The 21,830-nt window shown below is 36.4% G+C and overlaps 1 protein-coding gene and 1 long non-coding RNA gene across 2 annotated transcripts in view; both read right to left on the bottom strand.

Moving 5' to 3' along the window:
• Positions 1-11,734, bottom strand: part of LOC101893796 (muscle-specific protein 300 kDa) — a 118,859-nt gene extending 107,125 nt beyond the window's left edge. Inside the window, 1 exon segment of the mRNA XM_059128703.1 lies at positions 8,196-11,734. Within this exon segment, the coding sequence (XP_058984686.1) occupies positions 8,196-10,575 (2,380 nt within the window). The 5' untranslated portion in view covers positions 10,576-11,734.
• Positions 11,735-15,887: 4,153 nt separating this feature from the next.
• LOC131805500 (uncharacterized) lies at positions 15,888-16,704 on the bottom strand. The gene is made up of 2 exons (XR_009343694.1): positions 16,527-16,704; positions 15,888-16,464 (listed from the first exon to the last, which is right to left on the bottom strand). It is a non-coding gene; the product is annotated as an uncharacterized LOC131805500 (long non-coding RNA).
• Between the last annotated feature and the right edge of the window lie 5,126 nt (positions 16,705-21,830).

Genomic DNA, 21,830 nt, shown 5'->3' with positions numbered 1-21,830 from the left:
GGCAATAATTACTTAACGTCCATTATTATTATTTGTTTTTTTTTTCGAAAGAGTTTAGCCTTCATGTTCGTCTAATGAATGAATAAACGAATGAATGAAGGTACTGGGTGCCAGCAGTAACAACAAATAATGAGACAAGACAATTTGGTTTACCACGCCACGCCACAGCTACCATTTTGCACTTTATTTGCCTTTTATGTTTTGAAAACATTTCGAACAACAACAGCAACAACAGCAGCGAAAAACACCCCAAAGTACATACTTTAATCTTTTCACTAATTTTGTGTTTTGCCTGTTGTTGTTATTGTTGCTCCACTCGTTGTTTGTAAGCTTTAAACGTAAGGCTAGACACATAAACTTTATAGTTGGAAATTTCTTTCTTAAACTTTTCAGTTTTTTTTCAGCTTTTTTTGCAAAATGAATTAATTTGTTTGGCAAAACCTTAAAAGAAAATTAAAATTCACACGCAAATGTCAGTGAGACAGACAGACTGTTGTTATCTTCGTCTATGAAGACTCGGCTCTTCCAGTCGAACCAAGGTACAACAACACAAACATCATTGATATTGGCAAAAAACAAAATAATAATAAAGTATTGATATTGTCTGTTAGTATTAACAACAATAAAAATGTTAATTCTGTTAAGTGAGCCGACACATGCAAACCTAAAATTCATTCGACAAACGAATTTGGAATATTGATGAGCGAGAAATCATCTGCGGCAAAAAAAATACTCAAACTGAATGAGAATTACAAGGCAGCAAAGGTCGGCGTTTGAGTGAGCAACTTCAATTTTTTGTTCGGGAAATTTGGAAGCAAATAGTTAAAAACAGGGCGTAAGTTCGTCCTAATCGATTTTTTTATTCCATAAACCATGGAAAAAACTTATACCGCAATTACCTTGGTCTTTACAGTTCCCATTTTGTGGAAGTCAGTCTCCCACTTACTACGAACGCATAACATTATGGTAGACCCTGTTAAATATACGAACCTTTAAAGCAGCTATATGGGGTATTACACAATCAGGACCATTTTTTCGGGAGGATTGGTTCTTCCTAATAGAAGTTCAAAGTACCAAATTTCAATGACCAGGAAGATTAATTTAAAATCATCACAAAAATTATCACAAAAATGAGCAAAAATTGTAGATTTACATAAAAATCGATCATTGAAAACATAGTAACGAAAGAAATATGAAATATCTGGAAAATTTGGAGCCACCTTACTCTGAATGTATTAAAATTAAAAATAGTGCAGGGTTAAGACCAGGATCAAATGAAAAAATGTGGAGGTTTCGGCCATATGTTGCCTGATCGAGACATTAAAGGACAATCGAAATCGCCGAAAAATGGCGGAAAACAGCAGAGAAAAGAATCAAATATGTCTCATAGGTCTCAACAATCTATTCCAGATCATTTAACTTTACATTGAACCGATAAAAATTGATCATCATAAAATTTTATGTCGATTTAGCGATGACCGTCCGTCTGCCCGTCTATGGAAATCACTCTAGCTCCCGAACAAAATGAAGTAGGTTGGTAAAATTTTTCTCAAATGTGTATTATGTCTGCAGGACTTTTGGCCTTGGAAAATGGGTGATGTAGGTCCACGTTTTGGTATAGCCCCCATATAATGGTACCTCCCGATATTCATTATTTTGGTGATTTAAGCGACATTATTAACCGGAAACGTTTGAATTTTGGTATTTGAAGTTTGTAATGGGTGCTACAGCCTATGACAGAAAATTGTCTGTGAAAGGTCCACGTCTTCGTATAGCCCCCATATATCGTTACGTCCCTATATTCGCAATTTTGATGATAATAGCTACATTATTCACCGATTTTTTTATTCAAGTTTCGCATTTGAATATTGTAATGGTTTATGACAAACAAATTTTACAGAATTTTTAACGGATTTTATTTATTTTTTTTTTTTGAAAATTGCCAAAATCGTGTGGTGGAGGCTTTTTACTTGTTTTTGTAAATATTAGTGTATATGTAGATGGCGTTCGTTGCCATACATTGTATTTTTTTTAATTTTCTTTTTTATTTTAAATTTATTAAAAAGTTCATCACATCCTATATCAATACTCAACATCATAATGGAGGGCACATTATTTTGTCACAATTTTACTATTTCACACTAGAATTGAAAATATCACCTTCAAGATGTGCTATAAATTCCAAAACTTTGTTTGCATTAATTCGTCGAAAAGGACAGCACCAATTTCGAGGAGGTTACCAAAATCACGCCGTACCTTGTATATCTAATACAATTTAACGGGGCTATACCTTATTAAACTTTATCAACGACAAAAAAATAGAGGGACGACATTCCATTTCGTCCCTACACCTAAACATGTTCATGTTCCAATGCCAACATCGCACATGAAATGACGCAATGAATTACATTTAGCAACCTCTGGTGTAGGGTAATCCATTTTAAAGCAGTTCATTCAGCAGTCAATCACTCAGCCAGCCAACCAGTAGTTCCTTTATTAATTCATTCATTGGATTTTTTTGCAACGTTTTTTTTTTTTTTTGCTTTATATAATCATTCAAATGGGAGCTAAATTAAACGAGTTGACTTGCAACACTCTTTCGAACAGCGAACCAAAAAAAAACAAAGAAATAATTTATTCATAGTTTGTTATTTTAATGAGGGGGAGTCTGGGTAGCCAACCAAACAAAAAAAAACAACAACAAACAAAACCAACAACCATTAAACAAACTAGTCCATTTAACATATTTTTATGTTGTTTTATTGTTTCTTTCTTGTTATTGTTTTTTTTTTTCGTTTGTTGTTTCTATAATTCCAGCGGATCCAAGGCTTCACTTGGCCATTGGTGAGGGTGGAGTGCGTGCGTATCATTTTAGTTGGCGCAGTCAGGTAAATTGTGGTCGCTGCTGGTAGCTGCCTGGCTGAGTGACTTACGGTTGTTGGGGTTGAAATTGTTAAGAATAATTCTTTTCCATTTCATGTCTGGAACAAAGGCAACAACAACAACATCAGCCATCGTCTAAATAACAAAACTAACCCAAATTCATTTTGTCTGACATAGGTGCGGCCCGGGTTTGGCCTTCTTTTTTGTGTTTTTGATGGCTGTTGGCTGTTGGATTGTCGGCTTTTAGCAGCAGTCATTTAAGGCCTTCTCTGGTGTTGCTGGTTTTAAGTTGCCTAAGTGAGCGTATGTGTGTGTGCGTGGTTTGAGTCGTGTTAGCTTGAAATATTTCATTACCAATATGATTTATTCCGATAGAAGTTTCCTTCTTCAAGGAATAAGTTGGAGTCATTGTGTAGATGTACGTCCACTCTTTCTTGGAAATTTCTTTCCTTTTTTTGAGGAGTGACATCAACAATATTGATTTTTTCCGTTCAATTTCTTTGACTGCTATGAAATCAAACGGTTAATAAATAATGTTAACATTGAAATAAATTCACCGCATAAAGAAAATAAAAAATAAGTTATCATATTTTTTGTTATTTTCTACCTTTTGTTGCGGTTTTTCGTGAATTGTTTCACGAAGTTCACTTTAATCTAATTTTGAATTTAAAATGTTGTCCTAAAAATCAATTCCACACATAATGTAGTTTTAAGTGATTCAGGTCTTTTAAATTCAACATTTAAATCGTGTTCGAAAAAAATATGCTTTTTTAGATTTAACAAACTAATATAAATTAAAGACACCTCCGACATGAAAAAAGGGTGAAAATAACAAAAAAACAGTGCAAATTCAACTCTATATTTTGGCAGGAAAACCACAAGTGGCTATATTTAGAGCACTCCAGCTTTTAAATGTGAATAAATCTTTTGTGTCTCGTACCATCGCTCGTTACCGTGATACTGGTAGCGTAGCCCGATGTCAAGGAAGTGGACGGAAGAGAACAGCAACATCTGCAAAAATGGTTCGAAAAGTAAAGAAGCAACTTGATCGAAACCCGTGTCGCAGTGGCCAAAAAATGGCTCGTAAGCTGAACCATTCTATTCGGCAAATATTGAAAAATGAGCTCGGGATAAAGCCATTGGACATTCCAACAGGACTCAGCACCATCACACTCAGCACGCGCTACCCAAGAATGGTTACAAAATTAAGGTTCCTTGCTTCATTTCCAGCGCATAATGGCCACTAAAATCTCCGGATACCAATCCGTTGGACTATTGTGTCTGGAGATTTTTGGTTGGCACTAAAAAATACCAAAGTGTCGATCACCTCGAGCAAGCGCTTAGCCGGGAATGGACCGAAATACCGCACAGCAACATTCGGGCAGCATGTGACGGTTTCATTGGCCATTTGAACGCCATAATTCGTGCCAAAGGTGACCAATTCAAACAAATCTAAACTTATTCTAAAATTTGATGCTATTTCCGACAGTTTTCGCATCCATTAAATAAAATTAAAACCAAATAATAAAAATTATGGCGTTTGACTTTGTTGCAGTTTTTATCTCACCCTGTATATCTATAACAGAAAATTGTCAATGCAGGTACATCTCTTCGCATAGCCCCATATAACGGTACCTCCCTATATTCAACATTTTAATGTTTTTTTTCGCGATATTATTTACCAGATATGTTTCAATTTTTGTATTTGAAGTTCGTAATGGATACTACAGCCTATGACAGAAAAGTATCTATGCAGGTCCAGGTCTTCGTATAGCCCCTAGCCCCTAAATATCGGTACCTCCCTATATTCGGTATTTTGATGATTTTAGAAACATTAGTCTCCGGAATTGTTTCAAATTTGCACTTCGAAATGGGTACTGCAGCCTGTGGCAGAAAATTGCCAATGTGAGTACACGTCTTCGAATTCGTCTTTTAAGATTTCAACAGATTTTTTAAGAGATTCTATTTTTTATTTATTTATTTATTTTTTTTTTTTTTTTATTTTTGAAAATTTCCAACGACTATAAGAATTAAAAATATATCGCTTAGCTCATTTCATTGTTTGCCAATAAATATTAATAACTCCATAAGAAAAATCATTCTTCAATGGCATTTTCAAATTACACTTTGAAGTAGATCCAATAAACTCTTAAAAAGCATTAAAAACAACCTCAAGATAACAAACAAATGATATCATCGCCAGCAGCCAAGAATAAAACAGTCAACAACAAAATGTGGCAAATAAAAGCAAATAAATAAACAATTAATGTGGACATAAAGCTTGCGACCATCCTACTGGAATACCAGTTGGCGTTGGCTTGCAATGTCTCCCCAGGGAAGGGAACACCAATGATAAGATGAGAAAAAAAAAACGATGACAATAATATTCGAAACAACAAAACTAAAAACAAATATTCATTCTATCTAGTCTAAAATGAGATTCTGAGAAAGCACAGCCATTTAACGACAGAAAGCCCAAACAACAACAACAACAACAGCTTTTACTAAATGTTAAATAAATATTTAAATATTTATTCTATGTGTTTTTTTTTTTCGACACGCCGGTAATACGGGTAGCCAGGCAACAACATCCATTCCCATAGATTATTTCAAATCCATATGGAAAAATGCTAAACTCAAACTCAAAATTAACCAAAACTAAATGTTTAATTCAAATCAAGCCGAGGAGGACGAGAATGTTGTGTCATTAACAATAAAATATATTTCCAGTGAAACTTTGAAGGAGGGAATAATGTGGCAAATAGCTCACACACACACACTTACACACTCAGAATAAAAAATGATGTCATTTTTTTCGTTAGAGTATTTAGCCAAGAAATTTGTTGGTGTTTTTTGTTGTTGCTGTTGCTATTTTGCCTTGATTCTCTTGACATACGACGTAGATTATCGATTGAGTTACAATGACGTAGCGATTTTATAGGTTAGATTGTCTAGTTGACTGACTGACTAGCTGGCAGGCCGACAGCTGCAGTTAATAACACTTAGATCATCCTTTGAGGTTAAAGTTGAGATTTTTTTTAATTTAATTCAATCAAAAGTTTATTTAACATTTATAAATTAGTTATAATTGTGCTCAATCGCTTAATATGAGTATTTATTTTCCAAATTATTTAATTTCATATAATTATACTGATTGAGATAGGGTAATATTTTATCGGCATATAAATTCTACTATTCTGGCAAAGAAGTGAACCAAATTCCCGAATTAAGGGTACTCCTACCATCATTAGCGAAGATATATTCTTTTCGGTTTTTTTTTTCAGAAAATGAAACAAACCGAATGAAATACACCCGACATTCTCAATTCTGCCAGATATGGCGATTTCTCTCCAAACGTGTCAATTTTAAAATTTGTTTGGAGACTTAATTTTTGATTTGGCGACATGGCGATTTTTTGCGGATTATAGAACAGATGTCAATTTCGTTGGCGAATTATAGAAAATTGCGCATTTTTATGTCATCCACCATAGTATGGAGGGTATTGGTCCAAACATGGTACATCGTAATATTTTTAGATCGAGTTCGGAGATGGGCAATATTGGTCCACTCCTTCTGGTACCTCCCCCAGAAAAGGCCGAAATTAACTTCCGATTCCATTTAGACCATTTCCATTTCTTCTCGTACCTCCCCCTCATAGGGTTCAAACTTTTGATAAACAAGCCGCTCAAAGAAAGCGAAATAAAAGATACGAAATTGGAGAAAGTCGCACAAAATTTAGATATAACTCCCATATATAACTTAGTCCAAATGGGATGGAATTTGGTACTTACGACTGAATTGAGTCTAGAATCAAGTATGTCAAATTTGGTGATGATCGGTTCAGATATAGCTAAAGCTCCCACATATATTGTTCATCCGATTTGTTATACTTGTTGCTCACAGCCGTAATATGCACTCCGTAACAACGATATTCAGGGAAATATATCAAATACAGCCCAGAAATATATTTGCCAAATTTTATCGAGATCGATTCAGATTTGGATAAAGCTCCCATATATCTTTATCCGATTTCAAGTAATTATGCACCAAAAGGGCAAAACAAGCCTCAATTAAAAAGATACAAATTCTTCGGACTTCAAATTCTTCGGACTGAACTTTAAATTATAATTATACTCATAGCTTGTATGATTATCCCATATAAAGTTTTAATTGTTATGTGAAGCTCAACTAAATATGCAAAGTGGTGTGGGGTATCATAAAGTCGGTCCCGCCCGACTTAAAGACTTTCTTTGCTGGTTTTATTTGTATTAGTTGAAGTATAACAATGGAATACTTCGGTTTATCGGTACATCATGCGCATTTTAACATTTTCAAAAATTTACCACAGATGTCATATAAAATAAAGAAAGTAACCAAGATAGTCCAAACTTGGCACTTCGTAATATTTATGTCATATTTATTAAGGTCCGATACGAAATGGATAATATTGGTCCACTCCTTCGGAATCTACTCCATAGATGGTCAACAATTTGAATAATCATAACACAAGTCAAAATATATTTAAATAATCGAACATAGACTGAGGGTATACATCTGTCGGCAAACCCGACCGATACTTTTTAACTTGTTTTCCAAATACTTTGCCACTTTTGAAATACGTTAGCAACAAATGGCGATCTGATAGATAAAATAAATAAAACATTGCCAATGTTCAAGTGTTAATTGATTGTATTAGAGTAGAGACTTCAAAAATCAACAACGACTATTTAGAGGTGAAAAATAATTTCAAAGGCATTAAATTCCAATTAGAAATCTTTCGAGTCACAAATGTACATATCATGGTTTAGATCATTATTTATGGGTCTCAAAAGAGTCCGAGTTTATCTTATCGGGGTAAGCTATGGTAAACAAATAATACAAGTCAACAAATTCATTGATAGATAAAAAATGGTGGAAGAGCTAGATGTTATTTAATACTCTCGGCAAAATATTAACCATGCAAAAAAAATATTAACCATGCCAGTGTGTCTAGCACACCGAATTTTTGAGATTGAAATATATAAATTAGCAGAGATGTGCTAAATAAAAGCCAACTTGTTTTGATATCGAATAATCTATGGCTTCATTTAATTTATAGACCATCCCGAACCCGCTTTCAATTCGCAAGGACAAAATATTCTTTAACACAATAGCCGTATAAACCTTAAAATATACTCTCCCATTCATCTGTGGCAACCAGAATCATCGATAACTTCGATAATCGGTCACATTTCAATACAATTACATGAAAATCAAGAGACGGTTGGAAGGGCGGAGGTGAGGCAGAAAAACTAAACACCAAATATATTTACCTCGTTTCTCCTTGATGTGTGAATCGTATTGTGAATTACTACGGGCAAAATTGATTGCTGCCATAGTGGATTGGAATTCCTGGTATTCGTTTGTGGAATGTGTAGTAGTTGTTGCTGCTGCTGTAGCGGAGGTGTTGTGAACGGTACTTTGAGGATGTTGAGTCTGCGGCAAGGGCAGACTCTTGGACAAAGTACCCTGGCTAGGGACACTAGCCGTTGTGGAATGCGTTTGTTGGGAATGGACTGTTGTCGTTATGGCACTTGATTCCAAATCGGACGTGGCGGCAGACCGTGCTGGCACTATAACAATGCTGCTAGCAGCGGCACCCTCAGTATCCGAATCGTCCGATATTTCAGCCGATTGATGCTGGTACGACGCTTTGTGGGCAAATTCGCCACTACCGTGACCGAGACCGTCGCGACCGTAATTCAGGAGCTCTAAACGTTTCTTAACTAAATCGCCACCCGCGGCTGTACTACTCGTAGTGTGCGCACTCTGACGTTCAACGTCCAACGTCTCACCAAAGAAATATTTGTGCGGTTTCTGCTGTCGGGGTGATGTGGGGGAATAACCAATCCGTGATGGGTCGGATGCAGGTGCTGGCGGTGTCGTTGCTTGGGTGGATACTTCTCTTTTTACAAATCCACGTTGAGATTCTTCTGAGGGCGAAGAACCTTGCGATTGTATCGTTTTCGTAAGACTAGTCGTCTTTCTGCCCGGAACGGTCTCAAAGGATTCGTATTGTGATTCACTGCGACGACTGCTGCTGCTTCTGCTGCTGCTGGTCTGGTGTTGATGGGAAGTAGTTGTTATTTTTGTCGTAGTCTTGGCAGTTAAGGTCGAGGGGCTCGAAGGGTGGTAGTGGTGGTGTTGTTGTTGTTGCGTTTGCCATGGCATTTGTTCTGTTTGCTTGGTGGTTTCCACGTGAAATTGCTGCTGCAGCTGTTGGGGGTGGCTCAGAGTGCCTTTGCCCACAATAATGTCAATGTTAGCAGGTGTTTCCACAGAAACCGTTCCTGAGCTCACGGAAGGCTCGAATAGACGTCGTTTGGCCGAAAGTGAGTCAGTTTGATCAAAGGATTCACTGTAGCTGCTTGTCATTTCCATTTGCTGTTCCTCCTGTTCCAATTTGATGCAGATACGGCGACCACCGGCCATCATATCCACCGAGCGAGAAGGAGTCGAGGCTCTCATCTCGCGATGTGGTGAATTGCGTGGCGATAGGTAACCTTCGCCATGACGGAAGATTTTCTCCTCATGCTTGCGGCCATCCGATGTCATGGAAGAGGTGACAATGGTGGTGACACCATCTGCTGACTTCACCTCACGAACGGTTCTTTCGCCCTCTAAAAATCTCGCCGAAGCCAACTTGCCGTCTGGACTAAGAGGACTCAAAGAACAGGACGATGCCGAAGAGGGTGGCGTTATCGAGGAATGATGTCTGGTTGTAGTGCGTAGCGTAACATTGAAAGGACTCTCGAAGGGTTCCATTGGAGGTGGCGGATGGCGTCGATATCTTTGAGTTGTGCGTAACGTGACATTGAAGGGACTCGAGGAACTGGAGTGTTCCTCCAATTCAATGCGACCAGTTACCGCGCCAGGCGTAATCTTACTGGTTGTCTTCAGGGTAACATTGAATGGACTTGCCAATTGGTCTTCCTGCACCTCTACTTTGCGCGGCTTGGGCTGAGGCGTGGAGCGAAGTTGTATTTGCTGAAAGGCCTGCTTAGCTGCTTCGGCCTCAGCCAAACCACGTCTGCGTTCCTCACGTAGGCGCTTCTCAATCTCGAACACATCTATGTCAAAGGGATTGTCATCGCTGGTGGGCATCTCTTGGCCACTAGGCACTGAAGTGTCCATGGGAAGATTGAGTTCCGTACCGCTTCCACTTCCTGACGACCACACCTTCTCATACAAGGCCACTTTCTTCTTCAGGCGTTGAGGCGTTTGAGGTGGTGTTGTCAGCCGTTCCGAGGCCTCCTCAACCAAATACTCACGGGAACTGGAGGATGAATGCATAAATTCCTGGGATTGCTTTATTGTCTTCTTAAAAGTCCTGGTAATGGTGGATGATTCGTGCAGCTCTGACCCAAACACCTGATCGCTGACAGTGGCAATATTTGGGCCACCAACAGTAGTCGTGTCCTCCACATCCCTCTGGCCTTGGCTGCTAACATGTGGTTGTCCGGACAATGTGCTGCTAGTCGTGGTGGTAGATGACTCAACAGCTGTTCGTACTATACGACGTTTGCGCTTTGCTGGAACAGGAGCATGTTGCGTATTTTCCGGTGATAGTGGTGGTTGATTGCCGGCATTGACTCCTTCAGCCGTCGTCGGTGGAGGGTCTTGCTCGTGCTTTTTATCTGTGCTACTATCCATTGTCGACGAGCATTTAAGTCCCACATCAATTTTTCACAAGCGGTTATTAAGTACTGCGCTCTCTCTCTGGCTCTCCTTCTCTCTTTCGGTCGCTTTTCTTTAAATGAAAACGTTTACAACTTGGAAATTACGGTAAGTACGGACACATTACAACGAATACAAAACGAACGTAAATTGCACGACAACTCGAATTGATTTTTCCTAACACGGACCGCGCCGAACGTGTACCACACACTTCGTGAGGGTGGTGCAAATGCCGGTAAATGGGTTAACAATTTTACACAAAATCACTTTTTTCACACACTATTTTGCAGTTATGTTTTTTCTTTTTGAATTTCCTTCGTTTTTTGAATTAATTTTGGTTTCTTACGTTTGACAGGCGAAATTTCGAAACTGATAACACAAACACTTACAAAAATTAAATAACAAATTTCAAACGCAAATTTCCAACTTTTTTTGGGATGCCATTCACTCATCCATTCATAAATAAAAAAACGATGCTCTTTTTATTATTTCTTTTGTCGTCCTCCTAACGTAAGCCGAACACTGAGCAGCTTGGCTGCTTGCCGTCTGTCGTGGGAATCTTCTGGTCTGGTTTTCTAACTTCAACCACTTCTCTATAACTTTTTTGTTGTATTTGTTGTTGCTTGATACACCTAGGAAAGGGCGTTTTTGGTTGGGGTTTTTCTTCTTTGCTTCATTCACAATCTTTTCTTCCTTTTTTCACTGGTTTTCTGATTTATTATCTAATTTTTCTTTTTTTTTTTGTTATCAAACACCTCTTTCTGGTTCACACCGATGATGGTGATGTTTACTTTGTTTTATTCTTAACGAGCATTCTAACTCATCTTCTTTCACTCAAAATGATTCTTCTTTTTCTGTTTCTTTTAACACTGTGTGTGCTGTCTCACTTTTATTTTTCCTTATCAAAAACAATTTCAAACGAACTAAAAAATTCCAATCCGTAGTGGCTGATGCCGTTTTCGTTACTGATTTTTGAAACGGCAAGTCAAACTTAACATACCTTTGCTGGGTGCGCAGTTATTTGTTGGTGAGAAAAACAAAAACTTGAATTTCAGTTAAGAGAAGCGTGCAAGTGGTGGAAGAGAGACCCCAAGGCAAGAGAGTGTTCATCAGTGATGGTAAAACTTGAAATGTTACTCTTTGTGAACAACAAAATGTACGGCATGAATTGGAATTGTTTAGCGGTTGTGAAGATAGACTTGGAGAAATTTAAAATAATATGCGATAAGAAAATATTGTTCCTAAGCGTACCATTATGAAGGAAAATGGAATAGGTGAAAACGCCACGAGATTGTTTTAAAGAGATTCTGAAGCCCTTTTAAGTATTTCATGTATATGGACAAGGTGAGCAAGCAACGCAACGGAATTCTAATAGGACTACCAGCGTGAAAATCACGTATCATAGCGTATAAAACGTTACTTCCAATAATCACTTAAGTCACTTCCTCGACGGTGAAAAAAAAATATTTTCATTATTTTTATACCCTCCACCATAGTATGGAGGGTATATTAAATTTGTCATTCCTTTTGTAACATCTCGAAATATACACTTTACACCCCACAAAGTGTCAATTTAGCGATGTCCGTCCGCCTGTCCGTCCGTCTTGAGAAATCACTCTAGCTTCCGAACGAAATGAAGTAGGTTGAAAAAATTTTACTCAAATGTTTACTATGCAATACTGTTGGTATTGAAAATGGGCCATGTAGGTCCACGTTTTGGTATAGCCCCCATATAACGGTACCTCCCGATATTCGGTATTTTGATGATTCTAGCGACATTATTCACCGGAAATTTTTCAAATTTGGTATTTGAAGTTCGTAATGGATACTACAGCCTATTGTTTTGACGGAATTGTTTCAAATTTGCATCAAATTTTAGAATAAGTTTAGATTTTTGAATTGGCCACCTTTGGCACGAATTATGGCCTGCAAACGGCTAATGAAACCGTCAGAAGCCGCCCGAATGTTGATCTACTGTATTTGGACCATTTCCGGCGAAGCGCTTGCTTGAGGTGGTCGACACTTCGGTAATTTTAGTGCCAAGCTTTCTTTCCAAAATACTCCTGACACAATAGTGATAGATTTTGGTGGCCATTGTGCACTGGAAATGAAGCGGAGAACCTCATTTTGTAACTATTCTTGGGTGATGCGTGCTGAGTGCCATGGTGCAGAGTCCTGTTGGAATGTCCAAGGTCTGTGCCAAAATGTTTGCGTGCCCAAGGCTTGTTATTGCGGCCCATACCATCACCATGACCGGCGCTTGAGTTCTGGTGGCCAGCCTAAGGTGCACATTTTCAGCTGACCTCTTTGGCAAGTAAACACGATCATTTTCTTTGTTCGGTTCGAATCCCAAGCCGAACAGCACATTTTTAAAACGAAAAAATAGTGGGTATTTCAGCTAATTAGTGTAAGTTTTATCCCTGCAAGCAAAATAGTATAGTTGCGATTCCCGAATGGTTAGGAAATTCATTATTGGTAATAACATAAGGCCGCTAGTCCACCTCTTTCTACGTAAGCGCAAGGTCTTTGTACATGGAGCTATTTACAAAGCAAAGCGTCCACTAATAATAAAATCAAATAATTCTTGAAGAAACGTAAATGAAAAAAAAATAAAAATGGCTTCGTAAAAAAATCCGAACGACTGTTCCATCATAAATAATCGAAAGTTTGAATAATACAAACTTTCGAACATTCATATTGAATGTGATGGAATTTAAAACGCTTTACTGGAAGAGAAACTGAACACATTGAACAATTACTCTCTTAAAATACCAATCAAAATAAAAATACTCTCTTAAGTGAGCGACGACATATAAAAGTTTGTTGTCAACTTTGCCGGCTAATGAGAAATTCGACCGGTTTTCCGAGGGGTAAAAATACTTCGTCGTAAATAGTTGTGAGACCTCTCGCGAAATGTTCGTGTTTTATGGGGTGGCATTTACACTGGTATCTAATTATAATTGGTGGCGCTAAAAGTAATGTGTGGCTATGTGCGCACATACATACGTTCAAATGTAAGTATGTATGTATGTATAAATGTAATAAACTGTGTATTCAATGAGAAACAAGTCACATGCCAAAATGAGAGCTTTAAAATAAAAGAAGCTGACTTTGATTAACGTGACATTTCTGGACTTGAATTAGTTTACGAAAATAATAGATTTGAAAACTGGAGCGATTTTCATTTCTTTTATTTATTTGTATTTCTTTGAATTAAATGTAAACTTCTCAAAGGATTTAAAAAATAGCGTAGGTATTCATTTTTTCTTGATTGAAAAAGATAAATACAGAGTCCATTTACCATATACAATTTTAAATTCTTATTTGTTCGATTTCAAATCGTACAAATGGTTCTGACGTAACCCCAACTTTGTAATGTTGCTGATGTCATTCGATCGTTTTTGTTATTTTTTTCGTTGTAACTAAAACTAAGAGAAAAAATTAATAAATGTTCAAACTTGTTTCAAATGCATCTATGTTTTTGGGTTTGTTTTTTCCAATTGTCGATGCAGTGATCGCATCCAAAAGTTGTTCACCTCAAACACTGAGTGAGTGACACCGTAAAAAATATTGTTTTCGTGTCACTGGCGCATAGCAAATATGTTCACCGACAACCTTCACATTGCGGATCAATAGCATAAATCAACAACAACAACAGCAGCATAGTGCAACAGATATCATGAAAACAATCAATAACTCGATAAAGTATTGGTAGGTACCTAAGTTCCGTTCATTTCAACTTGATTTTCTTAAATCGAAGTTTAATAAAGTAATGCCATGTTTACGTTAGAACTTTTTGTAGGGTTAACCTACTTTGAGAGGATTTATTTGAAGTAAAAGTAATGGATATGACAATTTAAATCCAAATCCAGTGGGTTAAACCTCATATATATAAACGTACTGTAAAATAAATTTGAGATATTTATTTTCATTTATTAAAGTTGTTTTACACTGTCTTTTTCTACAACATACCTACTATAAAAACCTGCAACCAACTTCAGACTGCTGTCTTTCTAAGCCACTCGTCTGACAGTTGTTAAAATTATTCCAGTTACAGCTCATTATATGGTTTACAAACGTACAAAAGCATTTGGTGAGAATTTTCCAGAAAAGGTTATTTGTGATGGAATTCAAGCGTGATTGTGTGATTTCTTTATATTTGGCTGGAAAACCACAAGTGGCTATCGTTAGAGCACTCCAGAATTTAAATGTGAATAAATCTTTTGTGTCTCGTACCATCCCTCGTTACCGTGATACTGGTAGCGTAGCCCTACGTCAAGGAAGTGGACGAAAGAAAACAGCAACATCAACAGAAGAAGTGACTTGATCGAAACCCGTGTCGCAGTGGCGAAAAATGGATCGTGAGCTGAACATATATTCCATTCGGCAAATATTGAAAAACGAGCTCGGAGTAAAGCCATTGAAATTCCAAAAATTGGAAAAACTTACACCGCAAGAGAAAGAAAATAGACTCAAAAGAGCTAAAGAGTTGTTTGGCTTGCCCGAAAGTGGTGAACTGCCGAATTTGGATTTCTCCGATGAGAAAACATTCGTTGTCCAGCAGTTTGTAAACAAACAAAATGATCGTGTTTACTTGCCAAAGAGGTCAGCTCAAAATGTGCACCTTCGGTTGGCCACCAGAACTCAAGCACCGGCCACGGTGATGGTGTGGGCCGCCATAAAAGCCGATGGTCGCTCTCTCGACCGTGGCATCAGAATAAATGCCGAATATTATCGCGAAGATATTCTATACTGTGTATTAAAGCCCTGGGCACGCAAAAATTTTGGCCGCAGACCTTGGACATTCCAACAGGATTCAGCACTATTTCACTTAGCACGCGCCACCCAAGAATCTCCGGATACCAATCCGTTATACTACTATTTTGAAAAGCAAGGTTGGCACTAAACAATAAAAGAATGCTGTCTAAACGTATATGGCGGCCAACGTATCCAATTTGAGTTTGAGACTACTAATTTATTTATATATTATGTATGTAGCTCCATCAGTGAATTTACCGAGAGATGGAAGGTTAACTCAAGATGCAATACATATATTTTTTCAGGCATGTCACAGAATGTAAAATCGTTCAAGAGTGAAAACGAAAACGGTTTTAGCTTCTCTAAAAAACGGAAAACGCAAAAATTTTGCGTTTTGATATCACTTTCAAAAAGCAGGGTGAAACTGAAATGTTTAGTGATTTTAACGTAAAAAATAAACAGAAGACACATACATTTAACAGAAAATATTGTATTAACCAAATTCTCTTAGAATGAACATGTTTTTGGAATTTATTTTACAAAAAATTTATTATTTTTCTAATCCATGATGAAAACGCAAAAAAATATGCAGAAATGAACGGCAGACTTGTATTGTTGAATTATTGCCATATGTGTTGAAGAAGAAGGTGTAGAAATGTACAGCGGACAGACCAAAAAGCAAGAAAGGGGAAAAACAAAGAAACAATTAATTGTTTGGTTTGAGACAGAGCGTCTTCGGAAGGTTTAACCATTCTAACATGAGTTCCGTCAATGCATCCTACAATTCCTGGAATTTCATAATTTTCAAAAAAGTACAATTTCGACTTTCTTTTTTCTTCGGAAGACATTCTTAATTTGATCCAATGTGGACAAATTCCAGCTTCAATTGCATTAATAACTCTCCACATAATTGTAGAAACTGTACTTCTCCCAAGGCTTAGCTCCACATCTCTACCTATAACTCCTTGAAATGCACCCGTAGCCAAAAACCTAAGCGTTGTTGCAAGCTGGATAATAGCCGGTATATTGGAACGTTTGAGGTGGGGAGAAATTTTTTCCAAAACTAAAACAAAAGCTTCTTTATTTAGCCGATAATAAGTTATAAATCTGTAGAAATAAATTATTATTAAAATAAATTTGAAAATAACTCATTGCTGGTGGATCCTTACTCTGCATTTGAGTGAGATAAAGGATCTGATGCGTTCCTGAATGTCCGGCGACGAATTTTTTCAGTAGACCGCTGATTTATTTCTTCATCCATTACAGCAAGTATTGAAGCCCCTGGCATTTTTACTTTTGGTGTTTATATTATAAAAAACAATTTAAACTCCTTTTTTAATTGTCAATAATTTGTTTACGATTTTTTTTCATGGAGTTACCATATTTTTATTTCAAAAATGTGAAATGATTTTTTTTCCGGATTAGTCAAAACGTACGAGTGCTGAAGAAGCAAAAGCAAATCGTAACGATTTGGAAAAGGTGAAATAAATCGATTTCGTAAAACTTCTGTGACATGCCTGATTACCTTGAATGATTTTCAAAAATATCATTCAAAAGACTTATGGCAGAAGACAAAATTTGTTTTCGTTTTATCAAAGCTTAGCAATATGCGAAAAAATACAAGACAAATATTACAAACATATATAAGCAAGCAGGGAGACTATTGCCAATTACATATTCATATATGTATGTATATACGGTACATTCATAAAAACAACATTTATATACTAATGGATTTTATCTTATCTTCAATCGACAGCATAAATGCCGCTGAATATAACTTTATAGATACATACATATATACAAAAAAAGTATATTTTGAAAAAAGAAAAAGAAAACACTTTCATATTCAATGAAACAGAAAAAGAAAATTCCGCAAATAATGAATACAAAAAAAAATAGAATAAAATCAATTAAATTAACCATGGCCATGAGCAAAGTCATCGTTATTTTTAAAATTCATTCATTTTGTGTATCTGCCTGTTTAGGAATTTGCAAAGAAAAGTTGTGATTGTTATTGTTGTTGTTGTTGTTTAAGTTCAATTCGCTTGCCTTTCTATTTGTAGGAGTTTATTTTAAAAGATGTTCCAATTGCAGATTCGAAGCAATGATGCCATTCCTCATTGATTTTCTTTTTATTGTCTGAGGTAGAAGAACAAAAATTCAAAAGATATTTTCGTATTTCGATCGTTCCCTCTCCCAATTGCCGTTTGTGTCGGAATCGATTGCGAGGAAAATGTGCATTCCCAATTTCAAATACACTCGTCTGTCGTTAATGAAAAGTTCATGACTAATCGGGAATTTCAACAACGAATTTAGTTCAAAAATGTTGGTACATTGTTGTTGTTGTTGATGATATATGAAAAGGCGACTAGCCGCAAATATTTGGCCTTATAAAATGCTGTTGCCAATATTGTCCAAATGTTAATGGCCAAGATTGTACTTGAAAATAGGGTCAATATTATTTATAGTGGGATTGAACTTTGCTGTAAGCGAGAGGATGGGGAGAACATTATAGATGATCTTTAAAAAAGTTGAGTATCAGAAAAAAACAAAAGAAATGTTTTCTCAATGTTTGTAGAAATTTACAATTCGCATGAGATAATATAGGCATCAATGTAAAAATAAAAGGTACACAATGTTTAATTTAAATATATATTTTTTATGTAGCCATATTGTGGCAGATTAACACTGAAAGTTTCATCGTAAAAGAGATTCTGTAATCTAAAAAAAATTCTCTCATCTCAAAATAACGAAAAACAGCAAAAAAAACATTTCAAACATTTCTCACAATGGTATAGAAAGTTTACATGGACGCCAGTAGTGGAATTTTGTAACTCATTTTTTGAGTTACCGAAAAATATCGGTAAAATTAAAATGCTTATAATTTCGTAATTAACGAAATTTCTCGGTAAGTTAGCGACGAAATCAAAGATAGATACCAAAATTGTTAACCAAAATTAATTTAAAAAATGATTTAGAGAATTCCACTATAGATGTGTGGAAGGATAGAATCCAGAAGAAGGTCGCTCGGTGGACATTTTTTGGAAATTATTTATACTTTTTTTTAATCAAATAATCAGTCAAAATGATAGCTCCCTATCTTTATTCGTTTTGACTCTAGCGTGATTACCACAGCAGATAGATTGTCTTAGAATTTTTTTTTCCACATTCATATTTGCGAAAATAATACTTCCCCATCTAAACTTAAAATTAGAATTATGTTTATTCATTTCTTCTTTCAAAATTATTGAATAAACAATTCAAACTCTTTGCATTTGCCTTTCAACGAAAAATAGAAGAGTTGATAAAAATAGATGGCCAATATTTGCAAATCGGCAAATGTAAACACAAACCAAATTGAAATTGAAATGAGTACAACTCTTGCGGCTATACACATTTCTAAGTGTTCGGCAATATTTGCTTTGGCAGTCGGCGGCACAGTGGCCAGGTGAATTATTTGCTAAACAGTGAATTGTAATCTTTCAAATCTATTTTCAAATTTTCGATCTTCAACGTCTTTAAAATTGGTGGCTTAATATCGTCGTTACGTGAAAATATCTAAAAGTAATCGATTTGTCATTAAAAGGTCATCACCAACAAAAGTGAGAGCAAGCGTTTCATTTGTAATAAAATATTCTCATTTGACTGTGTGTTTAGAAGATCTCCTGCCTGCCATCCACTTAAAATCCCATCAAACACAAAAGAAATATAAAATGGAAAAACTACTTTCAAGTTATTTTTATATCGCAGACCGAGATATAGACAAATGGGCTAGCAAGCAGTCAGCCTGCCAGCCAGGCAGACAGTTAGCTAGCCTATTTCGGATGGTTAACATAGAGTACGTAGTCGGGAGAATCGACACGATACTGCACACACTTGAACAATGCATTCAGATAAAAATACTCATCCACTTTCAGTTAAGGCGAACACAAAGTGCCCGGAGAGAGAGAGAGAGAGGGAAGCATCAAGGAAAGAAAGACACATATCCCATTTTGTGTTCAACAAGAAACAAGAAATTGGAAAAATTATTTTTGGATATGAAAATACGGGAGAAAGAGAAAATGATGCAATCCCATCGAATAGCTAGCTGGCAGCGAACGGACGAACGGAATAGGCAAAGAACCACACACATCATTAATCTTACCAAAGATCCCAAAACGAAAATAAACAAATACAACAACTTGGCCATTTTTGTTGTTTCCTCCGTGCGTCCGTCCGTTAGGTTATTTCGGATCAGTACATCACTTTAACAACGTGTTACAATAGAACCGAAAAAAAAAACTAAAAAAAAAACAATTGTTTGTTCTTTTTAAATTTTTCCTTTTTTTTGTTTGTTTCGAGGATTAAGTGAATATTTTGGGGGGAAAATTGTTTTCCCCACTCGAACATAAATAAAACAACAACTTCATCACCAATGATGTCACACATCATTCAAAGAAATAAATTATACCCATCTACCGGATAAGGAAATTTCAAGTGATTCGAATAGAAGTAGAGATTATATCTTTGATGTATAAAGTCTAGATAGAATGCACTTAACTGGAGTGGTAGAAGACAAATGAACTACACATTTTTATGTAAACGAAATGTTACTCTAATCATTTGATCAAAATTGTTGCGGGCTTAATACCATTTGTAGCCCATTATAGCCTTCTTCAGATAATAATTTGTAAAGTCAAGTGTTTTCATTTACAAAGACGCACTTTTAAACGCGTATTCCGGAATGTGTCTTGGGCAGTTTTTTAAGTTTTCAACAGTCAACATTTATAAACGTCAATCTTGTGTGTAAAATGTATAAAAAGTACAAAACGTTATAAACACTCGATAGATGATACTATAGAATCCGTGTCGATACTATGGAGGGTATATAAACTTTGTCACTTTGTTTGTAACTCTTCGAAATACTCATGTTAGACCCAACAAAGTATATATATGTTCTGGATCAGCGTAAAATTCTTAGTCGATTTAACGATTTCTATCTCCCATCCGTCTGTTGTAATCACAGTTTCTTCCGAAAGAATAGATATAAAAGGCTAAAATTTTGCACACATGTGTATTTTGTCAGTAGGCAGATTAAGTTCGTGAATGGTCCACTTCTTCGTATAGCCTCTATGTAACTGTACCTCCCGATATTGGGTAATTTAACGATTTAGGTGACATTTGCTAACAGAAATGTTTAAAATTCGGTACACGGAACGGGTTCTAGCTCCTGTGGCAAAATATTGTCTATGTATGTCTACGTTTTCTTATACACGCATACAACCTTCCGATATTCGGACGCAATTGTTTGAAACTCCGTTCATAGATTTCATAATGGGTTCTACCTCCTGTGGCATAACATTGTCTGTAAAGGTCCACGTTTTTCTGTAGCCCTCATAGAACGGTACCTCCCGATGATCCGATTTAGATCACATTTTCTAACAGAATTATTTAATATTCGGTACTTAAAGTTTGGAACGGTTTTTATCTCCTGTGGACGAACATTGTCCATATAAGTCCCTGTTTTCCAATAACGGTACCTCCCAGTATTCGGCATTCTGATGATTTAAGACTCATTTTCTAAACGAATTCTTATAAATTAGGGACTTAGGGTTTGTAATGTGTTGTACCTCTTGTGGTTCATCATGCCTTATATAGGTTCACGTTTTGCTATAGCCCCCCATACCTCTGTACTTCCCGATATTGGTGGTTCTCGTCTCAGATTTGAGTATAGTTCTCATATAATCTATAATTTTCAACACATCCGAAATATTTCCTCAAAAAGGATGGAATTTAGCATCGAGAGTCAAATTAATGATAGAATGGTGTGCGTGACACCCCTGGAGCCTAGAAAAAAAGTTGTAATCTCCAAAAAAATAGGCCACAAGCTCCACCCCCTACCCGCCTAAGCAAGACTTTTGCATTACTAATCGTTTTTACAGTGCCACCATTGTTCGATTTTAAATTGGGCTCTATATCTCTCTCATCGTTCGTTGTCCACTTGGCTGATCTCACTTTGTTTACAATAACAATACCTATCAGCGATAAAACAATTTGCATTAATTAAAAATTTACAATCAGACAATAACTCAATACTGTCGGCAAATTTTAATTGAATTTCAAAATAAATGCAAGCGTTTTAGCCTTGATCGAAATGAAAATGAGATGTGATCATCATTACCAACATCCAACCCCCATCCCCACACAAGACCGGCAGCAGAACGTCAGCGAAAACAACAGCATCAGCATCACTGTCGTAGCTGTCGCTCAAATACTTTCATTCATTCGAATCGTTTGATGAGAGCAACTGCACAAAAAGCATAACAGGCATGAAAAACGAAAGGAAAATCATTGGATCACAGAATCGATGGCAACAATGTAAAACGGGGGAAAATGAGATACCTATGTATTGTCGTATATGGTGGTGGTGTGGCATGTGCTCCTAGCACCAATCAAACAATTAATCATCGCTTGGATGAAATTTAGAATGA

The sequence above is a fragment of the Musca domestica genome, unplaced genomic scaffold (assembly GCF_030504385.1).
Source record: "Musca domestica strain aabys unplaced genomic scaffold, Musca_domestica.polishedcontigs.V.1.1 57, whole genome shotgun sequence".
Taxonomy (NCBI): Eukaryota; Metazoa; Arthropoda; class Insecta; order Diptera; family Muscidae; genus Musca; species Musca domestica.
This window is presented reverse-complemented; position numbering and strand designations above follow the sequence as displayed.